The sequence below is a fragment of the Acomys minous genome (assembly GCF_964271855.1).
Source record: "Acomys minous genome assembly, chromosome: 6".
NCBI classification, from domain to species: domain Eukaryota; kingdom Metazoa; phylum Chordata; class Mammalia; order Rodentia; family Muridae; genus Acomys; species Acomys minous.
In genome coordinates this window covers 121,788,670-121,803,389 of record NC_140487.1, presented here as the reverse complement: position 1 = coordinate 121,803,389, position 14,720 = coordinate 121,788,670, and the positions used below count along the sequence as shown (strand labels likewise).

General features: G+C 47.5%; 1 protein-coding gene across 1 annotated transcript in view; it reads right to left on the bottom strand.

Annotated features, from left to right (window-relative positions):
* The window catches only part of MTOR (mechanistic target of rapamycin kinase), a 118,111-nt gene that overhangs the window by 87,393 nt on the left and 15,998 nt on the right, over nt 1-14,720 (bottom strand). The window contains exons 11-19 of the mRNA XM_084786680.1: nt 13,974-14,218; nt 13,349-13,564; nt 12,591-12,796; nt 10,022-10,144; nt 9,288-9,377; nt 8,744-8,836; nt 7,838-7,972; nt 7,493-7,622; nt 6,007-6,257 (exon numbers count right to left, since the gene is read on the bottom strand). Coding sequence (XP_084642806.1) covers nt 6,007-6,257; nt 7,493-7,622; nt 7,838-7,972; nt 8,744-8,836; nt 9,288-9,377; nt 10,022-10,144; nt 12,591-12,796; nt 13,349-13,564; nt 13,974-14,218 — 1,489 coding nt within the window. The remainder of the gene's footprint in view (nt 1-6,006; nt 6,258-7,492; nt 7,623-7,837; nt 7,973-8,743; nt 8,837-9,287; nt 9,378-10,021; nt 10,145-12,590; nt 12,797-13,348; nt 13,565-13,973; nt 14,219-14,720) is intronic.

Below are 14,720 nucleotides of genomic sequence, written 5' to 3'. Positions count from 1 at the left end.
ATCCCAGAGCTTCTGGAACCCAAGGCAGGATGATGGAGAGCTGGGGACCACTCTGGGTTTACCCATCCCACTCCCACCAAAAAACAGACAAACAAAATCCACACTAGGTTTTAAAGTTAAGACTAGGAAGTTAATCTAACTATATTATACTACAAGGGACTAGACAAAACCAAAGTCAGAAGACAGCTGAAGTAAAGGATAGGAGAAAGCTCTCATCATTGGAGTCGGGATAGTGGCATTAGTAGTCAGAATCCAGGGCACTATTCAAGACCTTTAGGGTTACTACATAATGATCAAATATTCAATTTCCTAGGATAATATAACATATTTGCATGTACTTAAAAGCATAATCTTTTTTTTTTTTTCCCCAAGACAGGGTTTCTCTGTGTTGCCTTGGCTGTCCTGGACTTACTCTGTTGACCAGGCTGGCTTTGAACTCAGATCTGCCTGCCTTTGCCTCCCGAGTGCTGGAATCAAACCAAGCACCACCATGCTTAACTTAAAAACATAATCTTAAAAATAGTTAAAAGATGGGGTGGAGACATGGCTCAGTGGTTGAGAACACTGTTCTCACAGAGGACTCATGTTCAGTTCCCTGCAACCACATCAGGTGGTTCACAATTACTTTTAACTCTAGCTCCAGGGTATCACAGTGCCTTCTGGCTTTCTCAGGTACATGCCACACAGACAGACAGACAGACAGACAGACAGACACACACACACACACAGTCTAAACACAGTTTAATGATATGTGTAAAACTCTGTGGATAACAGTAGCAAGAACAAACATACAGGAAATCTGTGAAAAATCAATGAAGCAACTAAACCACTGAGACAATTTCAGCAAACACGAAAAACCCAATACAATTAACTTAGAAATCAATACCAAAATTTTCAAACCTTGTAAGTTTGCAAACTCACTTATGAATAATCAGGGTGAAAGAAGAAACCATGGTGTTAGAACACGGAATGGACTTATTTTTGAACACCAGTGAGAACTCAGGGTTACTCAGCAAGGTGGTAGCAAGCTACTACTATATGTCACAGCATGATGAACCCCAGAGGTGCCCTGCTGAGTCTGCAGACATAGCTCAGTTGGTGAGCTGCTTGTCTAGTTAGCACACAGCCCCGGGTTCCATCCCAGCACTGTATATACTGGGACCAGTGGCACACACGTGTGATCCCAGCACTGCATAAACTGGAACTGGTGGCACACACTTGTGATCCCACACTGCATGAACTGGGGCCGGTGGCACACACTTGTGATCCCCCACTGCATAAACTGGGACCGGTGGCACACACTTGTGATCCCAGCACCGCATAAACTGGGACCGGTGGCACACACTTGTGATCCCAGCACTGTATAAACTGGGACCAGTGGCACACACTTGTGATCCCAGAACTCAGGGAGGTGGAGGCAAGGGGCTAAGATCAAGGTTTCCTGACTACATATCAAGTTCAAGGCCAGACTGGGCTACAAGATATCTTGTAGTAAAAGAGAGGGGCTAGAGAGATGGCTCAGAGGTTAAGAGTGCTGCCTGCTCTTCCAGAGGTCCTGAGTTCAATTCCCAGCAACCACATGGTGGCACACAACCATCTGCAAAGTGATCTGATGCCCTCCTCTGCAGATAAAGCACTCATATACAATAAATAAATAAATCTTTAAAAAAAGAGAGAGAGAGAGAGAGGCCAGGTGTTGGTGGCACACACCTTTAATCCCAGCACTCAGGAGGTAGAGGCAGGTAGATCACTGCGAGTTTGAGACCAGCCTGGTCTACAAAGTGAGTCTAGGGTAGCCAGAAAAACCAAAAATTAAAAAACCAAAAAAAAAAAGGAAAGAAAGAAAGAAGCTTGGCATAGAAGACCTCATATTATATAACATCAATTATATGAAATCTCCAGGAAAAGTTAGGTATATAGAAACAGAAACACTCATGCACATAAAGACCTGTGTGGGGGGTACATGTACATATGTGTGGGTGTGCATGTGGATGTCAGAGGTTGACATGAGGTGTCTCCCTTGGATGTTCTGTACCTTATACAGTAGAGCAAAGCTGCTCATTGAAACCCAGAGCTTGCTGATCTCACTAGCGAAGCTTGTTCTGAGGACTCCCTGTCTCTGCCTTGTAAGCACGAAGACTGAAGGGACTGAAGGGGCTGCCCTGACCCCCGGCCTTTATTTACATGGGCTCTGATGATCCAAAATGTGGTCTCCATGCTTGCACAGCAAGCACTGTACCCAATGTGGCATCTTCCTCACCTCTACCTCAGTTTAAGCAGTAAAACTGTGCCTGTGTGTGAGCGCACACATTTGCATCTACCATTTTTGAGTGTGCTATACGCACACAATCTCTCAGAACCTGGAGCTTGCTGCTTTTCAGTGGTCTGGCTAGTTAGCCCCAGTGATCCTTCCCCTGCCTCAACACCAATGTGATGTTGGCATGAAGGAGCTACAGTTCAAACGGTCACACATGGGTGAGGACCAAGCCCAGATCCAGACTTGCACAGCAAGCACTCTCAATGCATCTATGTAAGCAATACTTGGGAGTTTGCCTCCCAGAAATGTAGAGTTCTAACAGACTGACTTAGACAGGAAGAACGGGGGTGCTGGGTGGCTTAGGGTTAGGAGGCACACAAAGCTTACAGAGGACTCACTCTGGTTCCCAGCATCCATGTAGAGCAGCTCACAGTGGCGGGTAGGCCTATAACTCCAGCTTAAGGAGATCCAGCACCTTCTGCCCTCTCCAAGTCACACACATTAAAAAAAAAAAAAAAAGCTAGGTGGAGGTAGTGCACACCTTTAATCCCAGCACTCAAGTTGATAGAGGCAGGTGGATTTCTGAGTTCCAGGCCAGCTTGATCTACAGAGTGAGTTCCAGGACAGCCAGGGCTACACACAGAGAAATCCTGTCTCAAAAAAACAAACCCCAAAATAAGAAAGAAACAAGTAGTAACAAAGACCTACTTGTCTAATATAAGAGTATCTATGTAACCTGCAAATCACTGTATGACCCACACTGGCCTTGGACCACACTTGATCCTCCAGCATCTTCACTGCTGGGATTACAGGCACACACTAACTCCCATGCTCACCGGACCGGCTTTTTGTTTGTTTGCTTGTTTGTTTGCGTGCCACCACTGCCCATTACATGATTGCTTTGTAAACACTATTATTTACTACTGAAGTGAACAGGTCTGAGCATGCCACAGAATGCACACAGAGGTCAGAGGATGACTGTGGAGTCAGCTCTCTTCCTTCATCTTTAAGGGATTCTGGGAGTGATACTCAGATCATCAGGCGTGTGTAACAAGCATTTTTATCTGTCGTCAATTCAGAAGTACCAACTCTTTAAGTAGAAAAAAAGGTTGAGGAAAGTAATAAAGAACAAATTCATGAACTAAAAACAAAGATATAAGACAGAAATGTAACAGAAAGAAAAGAACAAAAGAAAAAAAACCACTTAAGATGACTCTCCAGCAAGATATGGAGAAGCAAGCAAACAGCAGGAGCATCTTCATGATGACAGTGTCACTATGCAGGCACAGCCATGGTTTCACAGAAAAGGCTGAACCAGGCCCAAGACCTGCTCACAAGAATGAGAAGAAAGCTAAATAAATCTCTGAGTCTGTAGTTTACAAAAACTACAGACCAATTCTATTTCATGTAAAAATTTAAATTTAATATCAGATACAGTATAGATAGATTAAAAATCTGTTGCAACCAGAGTGGTTTTAACACAAGTATATGTGGCTGTGTTTCAATATTAGAACTTATTTCAACATAATACAACATACCAAGATATTGGAGAAAAGATAAAACAAAGCAGATGATTATTAAAACAAAGGAAAGACATTTGGTAAATTAAGTATCAACTCATGGTTAAAAAGAAAAAAATCTTTTAATAATTTAAGACTCTAAAGGAATGTTTAAAAAATTTGAAAAGCATTAATCCAAACCCTTCAGTAACAGTTACAACTAGTGGTAAAATTGTAACAGCAGTTAAAGTCAGAATGAAAATCAAAAACAAGATTAAAGATCTGCATTCTGAGGCCATTGAAACAGCATTGCAGGGTTGAAACAGCATTGCAGGGTTGACCCAGCATTGCAGTAAAAAAAAAAAAAGAAAAAAAAAGAGAAAAAAAGTAATAAATGATTTATAGTTTAAAATGAAAAAATATCCAAACTCTCTTTATTTTTCAGAATATGTAATTATCTACAATGAAAGTCTGGGAGCATTTGTAGCTAACGGAGTTAGTAAGGATTTAATGACGGTGGCAATTACTGGAACAAAGCACAAAAGTGAGCCTCCGGCCAGGCATGGTGGCACACTACTCGAGTCACAGCTACTTGTGTCAGCAGGAAGATCCTGAGCCCAGGAATTTGAGATCAACTGGGCAACCCCAAAAAGAGATTCAAAAACAAAAACAAACAAACAAAAAGCCCCTTTCTATACTTCAGACACAAAAGCAGTTTATAAAAAGTTACTACCTACCTCTAACTATAAGTCAACCTGGTAATGGGCGCAGAGGGAAAGATAATGAATTTAAGGTCTCTAAGCACAGCAAGGCTGCACTGCCTCAGGGGGCAGTCCAAGACCAGCAAGAACTACAAGCTGCCTTGAGCTGTTGGTGCACACATAATGCAAGCATGGGTCCAGACACCACGGAGCCACTTTTCATATTCTCCACCTGAGAGAAAATAAAGAGCCGAGAAAGAAGAGAGGAAAGGCACAAGTACACAAAAAGACTTGCTAGTAAAAGTAAGAAGAAACCACAGAACTCAAAAGTCATGATGCAGCCACCAGCTTAGTACTTGACCTCAAGGATTCCCAAGGAACGCTAAAGCCACGGGGTGAAGGGTAGCTGGGGAACAGCATGCTCACACTCCAGAGTGACCTCATAGATTACTTATCAGTGACAAAGAAAGAAGGGAAACCTTAGGAGAGAGATCTGCCAGATACTGATCACATGCTCCAACTTAGGCCCAACAATAATGGGACAAACTGACAGTAGACGGAGTAAGAATTACGCTATTCCATCTATATAGGACTGTCACTAAAAATGTGATGCTGCCTCGCCTTCCCCAGAGCCCCGCAGTACAGTAACCTCGGCTACCAGGGAGGCTGAAGCACCAGGACTCTAGGATTAAGGCTGACCTGGGCTCAGGGCTCAAAGCCATCCTTCAAAATGTACTGACATCTCAGGATAAAAAGCTGAAAAGGGGTAAGGGATGCAGCCAGAGAAAGAGTTCCTGTCTAGCAGGTCAGAGGCCCTGAGTTCAATCAAAAAGTTGTGCTGGGCCTGGGAACGGGCTCAGCGAGTAAGAGCACATCTTTGCCAAAGTGCCCAAGTTTGATTCCCAGCAATCCCACCAGGCTCACACCAGCCTAACTCCAGTTCCAGCAGTATCCAGTGGCCTTGGTCTCGATGGGCACATTTACACCTCCCCACCCCACCCCCAGATATGTACACCTACACATAATTAAAATTTATAAAATTAAACCTTAGTCTGCAAGCCAGGCGTGGTGGCGCACGTCTTTAATCCCAGCACTCAGGAGGCAGAGGCAGGTGGATCACTGTGAGTTCGAGGCCAGCCTGGTCTACAAAGCGAGTCCAGGATAGCCAAGGCTACACAGAGAAACCCTGTCTCAAAAAAAACCAAAAATAAAATAAAAAAATAAAAAAATAAAAAAATTAAATTAAATTAAATTAAACCTTAAAGACTAAACAACTCAGTATGATTTAATCTAGTCATGAGGAAGCAAGCAGAAATCTGGACTGCAGTCCCTTCCACACTGAACAGCATGACTGAGAACAGTGCTGTCCCTTCCATTAGGTTGTTCATCTTCTAGCTCTCCTGTGGGGATGAAGTAGAGAACTGGCCAAGCCAGAAGGGAGGAGAAGCACTGCTCTCAGACAGGCAGTGTGCAGAGTTAGGGAGCCTGGCACAGAAGGCCTGCATCTGTGTGCGGAGCAGAGACAGGCAGGGAAGGGTTATGCACTTACTTCCCGGATGGCCCCATCACAGACTCGGATGACATTAAGGAACGTGGGCATGACCTGGGGCAGGAACTGTACACACTTGAGCCCCAGGGACTTGAAGATGAAGGTGATGGCCTGAACCACCATGGTGTGATGGTGAGAGAGGGACTGATCTCGGAAGATGCGCATCAGGGCCACCATGGACACAGCTGGGTAGAACTCGTCCAGGGGCAGGTTTCCCATGTTGACCAGCATTTCACTGGTGCTGTAGTCAGCTAGGACAAGGTGACAAAGAGAGTCATAAGTATTGGTGACAGGACTCTGGTGTGAGGCTAAGCATAGTTAACAGCAAGCAAAGCCTCTTCAGAGACATCAGCATGTACATATTCTCTCTGCTACGCTCTGACTGCCGTGAAGATGGAGCATGGGGCTTTAGGGACCAATGAGTAGGCTCTCCCCGTCAGGAGCAAAACCCATTCTGGCTTTTCTATTACCTAAACTACCAAAGCCTAAAACAGTGTAAGATGAGTTTTCTTTAAATTGCTAGGTTTAACGTAGCTTCTCAGCACTACAGTTCACAGCTTCGTAGCTGAACCCATCAATAAAAATAATTAGTTCTCCAAATGAAAATAAAGAGAATTGAATTAGGCAAACATCTGTTCCACAGCTGGCTAGTACCACAGGGAACGCAGACAAGTTAGCAGGCAGATGCCAGACCCTGAACACGGGCTCTGTCCTGGGAACTGTAACATGCACTGAGGAGGCAAGATGGAAGCAAGGGAGAGACTGGGTACCAGGCACCGCTGAGGAGCACAAGCACTCGGCCTGGGCGCTGGGTCAAGGCCCACCAAAGGGTGACAACATAGTACACGTCCTTAACCCAGAATGGAGAAGGAAACAAACAAACAAACCCCTCTCACATCTATAGAGATTTTGGGAACAAATGGTTTCATTTTGGGAAAGCCGCATTCTGCTAGAACAGCTGGGAGACCCACTGTTGAACCTTCACTTTCGTAAGCAGGCTTGCCTCGGTGGACAGTGGGTAAGACTAGGCACTAGTATGCCGTCCTCTTTCCCAGGCTCTCAGGCTACCTGTCCCGGGCAATGGGTCTGTGTTGTCAGACTAGGAGAAGAAAGGCCAGGGCTTATGGGGGCTACTGATTTTTCTATGTCCTGATTTCCCTCAAATAAAGCAGAGAAGACAGGAGCTGTCTTCCCCATCCACGGGTGCCAAGGAATAAAAACAAAACCCAAAGGGGCACCAACAAAGAGCGGCAGGTGGACAGCAGAGTCAGGGTGACTCCCACCTCCCTCACTGGTGGCAAAAGTCATCTAGACTTGGCGTCAGCCCTGACAAAGACCCTAGACAGACACGAGAACTCCAGCTCTACTGGGTGCGGCACCCTGCTGGATTTGGGGACCACGGGCACCAAGAATCAGTTTCTATCATTTCAGTTATCTGACCCAGCGCTAACGTGGCCAGCTTGACAGCTCTCGCATTCTAACTTACTGGAGTCCTGGCTTGACTTGGACTCTGACAGGCTGACAGCAGAAGCATCCCGGGACTGGTCAATCATGCCGATGTTCACTTTGTGCTTGTAGGGATCCAGAGCCCCGAGGAGCCCTAACACCCGGATAGCCTGGGTAGGAAAGTAAAGGAGACGAGCACACTTGATTAAACAGGATCCACTGCACACCTCTCCTGTTCTAGACTCCATACCTCCCACCCAAACCACCGTCTCCATCAACAAAGCAAAGACAGATAAGAAGCCCCGCCCAGTGTGGGGCAGGTCACTGTCACTTCCTCTCTCACGGTCCTGTCAACCTCTGAGGCCTGGGTGCCCCGGCTGTTTACCTCTCTCCGTGTGCCCTGGTTCTGCTCAGTCTTCAGGAAATTCAGCAGCACCTCAAGCAGAGTGGGGTACTTCCTGTAGGGCTCCACTACATAGCCGGTGCTGGCCACCAACTGTCCCAGGGTCCACAAAGCCACCTGAATGGACAAAAGGCCACATGTTTGTTGACTCAGTACGGAAAAAGAACGTGCAGGTATATTCTTCGCACTGAGAGAGGAATGAGATGCCAGAGCCAATTACAAGACTGTTAGCTCACTAACCATGAGGAGGAATCATGAACCTACAATCAGCGGACCAGCGGCGGTGGAGGCGCTGTAATGGCTCACTTCTGTGCTCTCAGGACTAGGGACCCTGAGGTAGAAGGGCTGCCTTTAGTTCAAGGCCAGTTCTAACCACACAGTAAGTTCCAGCCTGCACTTCAAAGTGAGACGCTGCCTCAGAAATCAATCAATCAAACAAACAAACAAACAACCCATAAAGAATAGTCCCACATCTCTCAGAGGAAATGCGGTTCTTTTGTACACTGACTGACCAACAGGAACCACAGAAGGCAGTGGGGACTACTCTTCACTTTGGACTGCTCTAATCACCTCCATAGCTAGGAGGGTGAGCGGAAGCCGACTGCCTCCACAAGCAGAGTCCAAGCCTGCATCCGCCCCCCAGGAGCCAGGCTCTGACAACCAGACTGCAGTTTCCTCCACACAGAGGGAACATGACCTGTGGGTGACTGGTCGGGAAAGCCAATGCTTGTTCTGAGACTCTCTTTCCACATTCAAAGAACATGTCAAGCACTTACTGTCTGTCAAGCTCTGTGCAAAGTACTGACTGGGAACACTGCTGTGAACAGAGAGGAACAGGCCCCTGGTCCCATGGGTCTGCCTGCTCGCTCAGGCAATAGCGGTGCTCACCTGCCTTTTGGCCAGCAGGGAGGAGTCCTGGAGCATGTCCATGATGATGATGAAGAGTTCGTCCACCCACTTCCTCATTTCCAGGCCGCTAACCTGAAAGTGAAGACAGCGCAGGGATGAGACACTATGGTGTTAAGACATTATTTGGGCAGGGGTGGTGGCTCACATCTGGGACTCCAAAATTCTAGAAATTGAGGCAGGAGAAATACTGTGAGTTTGAGGCTAGGCTGGGCAACAAAGTGAGACCCTATCTCTAAACAAAAATAAAAACAAACAAACAAATGAAGAGGAAAAGAAGTATTCTGAGGGGCTGGAGAGATGGCTCAGTGGTTAAGAGCACTGCCTGTTCTTCCAAAGGACCCAAGTTCAATTCCCAGCAACCACATGGCAGCTCACAACTGTCTGTAACTCCAAGATCTGACACCCTCACACCAATGCACATAAATTAAAATTAAATAAAATATTAAGAAAAAAAAGAAGTATTCTGGCTTTCCCCAGCTCTAAAGAGTTTCCTTCTGCCTATGGAAAACAGTTGTTCCCTCACCTGAGCCAGTTCTCCTATAGTGGCCAAGACGTTATTGATCACTCCTGGGTTTGGATCAGGGTCTGGATCTTTCAGTTTCAAAATTAAAGCCTGTAGAGGAAGGTGTGAGAAGTGAGTATGGACGGGAGGCTGTAGGAGAGATAGCTCATCACTAGAGGGCAGCACAGCTCCCAGTGCACACAAAGCTCTGGGTTCAATCCCTGACACCAGAAACAAAAGCCCTTGTATGACCAGTCACATAAGTCACTTCTAGGCTCTGTGGACGTTGGCCCTCGGGACTGTGGATTTCCAAGCTTTTCTCCAAACCACACACAAGCCCAGTGTATAATCCAGGAAGCAGCACAATTTGAAGCTGTCTCTCGTGTGCCCTTTCAACCCTGCCTGCCTATCATCCTCCAGCTGCACGTGTTAGACACAGGAAACTTCACGTGACTACATAGTCACATCTGAACTTGTGCTTGTGTTTCAAAGCTCATTTTTCTTCACTTGGGGAAAGTGGTATTTATCTACTTCTCCTTCCCAAGCCCATCTGATGATGAGCCTGAAGCACAAGGGAGAACGCTTTCCTGCAACTGATGAGATTCTTGGCACTCCTTAACACAAAGTGCCATGTATAAGCCTGGACCAAAGACATGATCTACTGGGCTCAGCGCAGCAGTGCTGAAGCACCCCCCTCCTAAACACCGAGACGAGGCAGAGTGAAAGCGCCATTCTGGCCATGCGTTACACTTTACCTTCAGGATAGGCTCCATATAGGGGCGGATGAGTCGGGGGGCATTGGAGACCAGGTGCCCCAGCATGCGGGCACTCTGCTCCTTGATTCTGCCAATGCCACTGTGCTCTAGCTCCGTCAAAATCTGTAGGGAAGAAAGGTAATAACTGTGGCCGAGGACAGAATGGAGAGCGCTGTGTAAAGCAGGGAAATGTGTCAGGAATCCGGGGGGGGGGGGGGAACCAGCTTCCAACATGCCACGTCTCCAATGGACACTCAGCAGGTAGGGGGATCTATAAACCACAACAGCCTTGGCTGTCCCTTCTCCCGCCGAAGCAGCACCAAGTCCTCAGTACTGGAAAAGGAGCACCCAGCAGAGGTGAGTACCGTGAGCCAGACAGAGGACCAAAGAGAGGGCCCAAGGGACTGTTACAACAGCTGTGAAACCTTCACAGGTGACCTGACACATGGAGACGAGGGAAGTGCAGGGTCTTTAGGCGCCACTGGCCACAGCTGCCAGGCCTTTTCTCGTACTCCTAAAACTCTAGCATATTGGCATATTGCACTCAGGGTCAAGTAGACATCAGCAATGCACACAGACTTCTGGATATGGCTGAGGGAAGGAAATGTAAGCATGCTTGAAATAACACCACAAAGCCCAATTAGTCAGCGGTTCAGAAGAGTCTGCAGGGAACAAAATGTCTTAGTTGCCAACCTCATAACTGATTTTCTGTATTACCTTGACAGCCTGTTTTCTCCAGTCACAGAAGACAGCAGTAAAAAGGGTTAGTGACACAAGAACGGGCTGAGCGGGATGCAGGGTGACTGCAGGGAACGTGCCCCAGGAAGCAGAGGACAACTAGCAGATATAGTGCTGGCCAGGCTAGAGTCAGAGCCATCTGTGCCACTGTGACATCTACCAGTGGCCAGGGACCAGACTTCAGGGAGAGGCCAAGGCATGCACCAATATAAAGATACATTTTCCCCCTTGTTTCGGAGTTTAAAGGCTAGAGGTATAGCTCAGTGACAGCATTTTCCTTATACATACAAGGCCCTAGTTTTCAACCTCCCTGCATAGTCTAAATATATGACATATATAGTATATAAATATATGTATTTATTATGTATACAATACTCTGCCTGCACATACATCTGCACACCAGAAGAGGGCAGAACATTGTAGATGGTTGTGAGCCACCATGTGGTTGGTGGGAAGTGAATTCAGGACCTTTGGAAGTGCTCTTAACTAGAGCTATCTCTCTAGCCCCCACAAATACATATTTTTTTAAATTTTATTTATTTTTTAAGTTTCTTTTTTTTTAAAATTTATTTATTTATTGTATATGAATGCTCTAGCTGCAGAAGAGGGCATTAGATCACATTATAGATGGTTGTGAGCCACCATGTGGTTGCTGGGAATTGAACTCAGGACCTTTGGAAGAGCAGGCGGCGCTCTTAACCACTGAGCCATCTCTCCAGCCCCCTATTTATTTTTTAAGTTTCAAGGGTTAAGTGCAGCACATGGTCAACTCATCTGACGGTGTTTCACATGCTCCAGCATCAGGAAAATGAGCTGGCCTGTTGGCTGAGTATGAGCCTTCTGTGTCTGCTTCAGCATCACCAACACACTGCTACTAGTTAGTGCTATATGGGAAGGAGGAGGTGTGCATCCAATCCTGACTGAATGAACAAACTCTTGTTTTCATTAGGAGGTATTTCCATGCCAAACTTAGCACCGTCTGACCTGGTAGGCTCAGTAGTGGCGGTTTCCTTCCCAGAGCCTTAGGTGTCTTAAGATTTGAAGTAACAGGCACTCCCTAACGTGGGCCAGCAGTGAAAGCAGGAGTCACCAGGCTGAAGCACAGGTGGCGACAAAGTACAATTTTCCAACTTGTCACCTGATGATCTCATTTGCAGCCATGTCTTACTGTGGCAAACAGCAAATAAATGACACTATTCTAGGGTGCGTGGCACATACTGACACTCTGTGTTTAAGTTCTTCAAGTGTTATGCAACCCATCTACTTCAAAAGAGGCAGGAGGACATGCCAAGGTGGGAAGGATTGAACAGGTATCGTTCGCGGAAGCCAAGGAACTTACAGGGCAGCTGAAGACAAAACTCAAGGGCCCAGGTTACAGCAGAAAGAAGCAAGACATCTCACGTCACGTAAGAATAAAAGCCAGGGACCCCTGACCAAGCACAATGACCGCAGGCTCGTGTGGGAATCACGCCCACATATTAAGACTGGCGGCCTCTGTGCCTGGCTACTATTAGCAAGAGAAGCATGACAGAAGCAAGACAGGAAGAGCAGGAGGCCTGCGACCCCTGCAGCAGATGCAGTGAAGGCCGGGATGCTGGCTCACTGGGGATGATGTGCCAGAGAGACAGATGAGCTGCCTGAGAGGTCAGGCTGGAACCAGAGGCACATCACATCATGCTGACAAGAGGCTCACACTGGAGCTCAAACCCAAGCTGGGAAACGCCCACTCTCAGTCAGGTATCTCCATCTCTCTTTCCCATCCCTGTCCTCAGAGCTTCCTCCTCCTCCGCTCACTGTGGAGGTCCATCCCTTGCGGCCTGTCACCCATTACCTGGATAAGCATCTTCCGCAGGAAAGGCATGACGAAGGCTGGGTTCATACTACTGAGTCGGCCCACAGTGCAGATGGCCAGCTCTCGGATCTCAAAGACCTGGTCATTCAGAGCTACAAACAGAGCCTGTAAGTTTTCTGCCTGGGCCAGGTGGGCATCAAAGCGCTCATCCAGGGATGCCAAGACGCAGTAGCGAATGTCAGGGTCTGCAAGAGCAAACAAGTCTTTGAACAGCTCTTCAGGGCCCCATCCTTCCAGCCCCTTCCCAGTTTCTGCCTCTGCTGCTACCATGCCAGTGTGGTGGTGGTTCTCAACCTTCCTAACGGTGTAGCCCTTTCACACAGCTCCTCGGGTGCGGTGACCCACAACCATAAAATTATTTTTGTTGCTACTACATAACTGTGATTTTGCTGCTATGAATTGCAGTGTAAGTATCTGTGTTTTCTGATGGCCTTAAGCAACCCCTGTGAAAAGGCTGTTCAACCCACCCAAAGCAGGGGATTGAGACCCACAGGCCGACAACTACTGCCCTAGTGGGAGAACCCCAAAATACCTTCTTCATCTAACCTTCTGCCCCACCCCTGTTTGTTTGTTTTTTTTAATCTACTCACAGGAATAAAGTGAAAATAGATTGTCTTACACCAACAGACTGGAGGAGCCAAGTCTAATAAGTTAGCAGAGAAATGGCTACCTATGAAATTATTGGTGTTTATTGTTAGAGAACATGCAAACATCTCACGCTCTAGCATAAGATTTACCAGGATCTGTTATCCCAACCACAAGCAGCTTGCTGAGCACATCTGCCACCACTTGCACCGCAGTCTGGCTAACCACATGCGCATGGCCGCTGATGAGGTGGATGGAGGGCGTGAGCAGGCGGGAGCAGGTGCGGGCAGCCTCCATGCGGATCTCCTTGTGCTCGCTGTTTAGGAAATGGTCCGCACAGTGGCGGACGAACTGGGTCAGAGAGTGGCCTGGGCGCAAAGGAAAAGGGAGGAAGAATAAGCACTGCTGCTTGGGACAGGGTTCCAGGTCCACTGCACAGAACACCACACCGTCACAGGACGGAACTATCAGATATGTATGCATTCTAAAGCAGTAAGTCCCCGCCCAGCTGCGGGTCAGTGGGAAGGCGAGGAATGCCATCCTGAGCTTCCACCCCTGATGTGTTTTTTCTGAAGCAATGCATGCTTCCTAACTCCATCTGCCCCAACACATCATGAGACAAAGCACAGGGCAGGAAAAGCCTGGGAAGGAGGGGCTGTTATGCATCTGGTACCCTGTCATGGAGACTCTACAGATGCAGACATGTAGGTGCCCTCATCCCCTTCTCAGGTCCACTGCATCCTCTACACTTCGCCAAGAGCCACTGTAACTTCTTACCTTCAAATTCAAAGCTGCCAAGGGTTCGAAGGGCAAGAGTGATGCTGGCCACGTCACTGGCCTCGGGGAGGGTGGTGAGGCCGGGGGAGGCCAGCTGGTGGGCCAGGCCCTTGGGCATGCCTGGATGCCGGAGGGGTTTGTGCATAAGGACCAAGGACAGCATCTTCAGGAGCCCATCCTGAATATCTTTCTTCAGCTGCGGAATCTGGCGGCTCAGGTCATAGAGCACAGCAGTGAGCGCAGGGCTGTGGAGGAGGAGGGGATCTGTCACCACACAGCCAGAACGTGACACCATCTGCTCTAGGCAGGAGGACTACTGGACCTGCCACTGCTTATGTCTCTGAAGAGATGAACTACCTTGGCCTTGTCTCAGATTTCAGAATCATCTACTCATTTCTGGTTTTCACCAAAGAGACCTTACAAAATATGAAGTCACCAGAGACCAAGTCTCAGTCAATAACCAGGAGGCAGAGGGAAAGCATCCTCCTTATTTCAAAGGGGATGGGATGAAGTTTTGGGAGGCTAAGCAGTCTTCCCAGTAATAACAGCAAAAGTACGCATGCATGCTTAACAAATGCTGCCTAGGGTGGATATGTTGGCACACGTCTTTAATCCCAGCACTCGGGAGGCAGAGGGAGGCAGAGGGAGGCAGATCAATGTGAGTTCAAGGCCAGCCTGGTCTACAAAGTGAGTCCAGGACAGCCAAGGCTACAGAGAGAAACCCTGTCTCGAAAAACAAAAATAAAA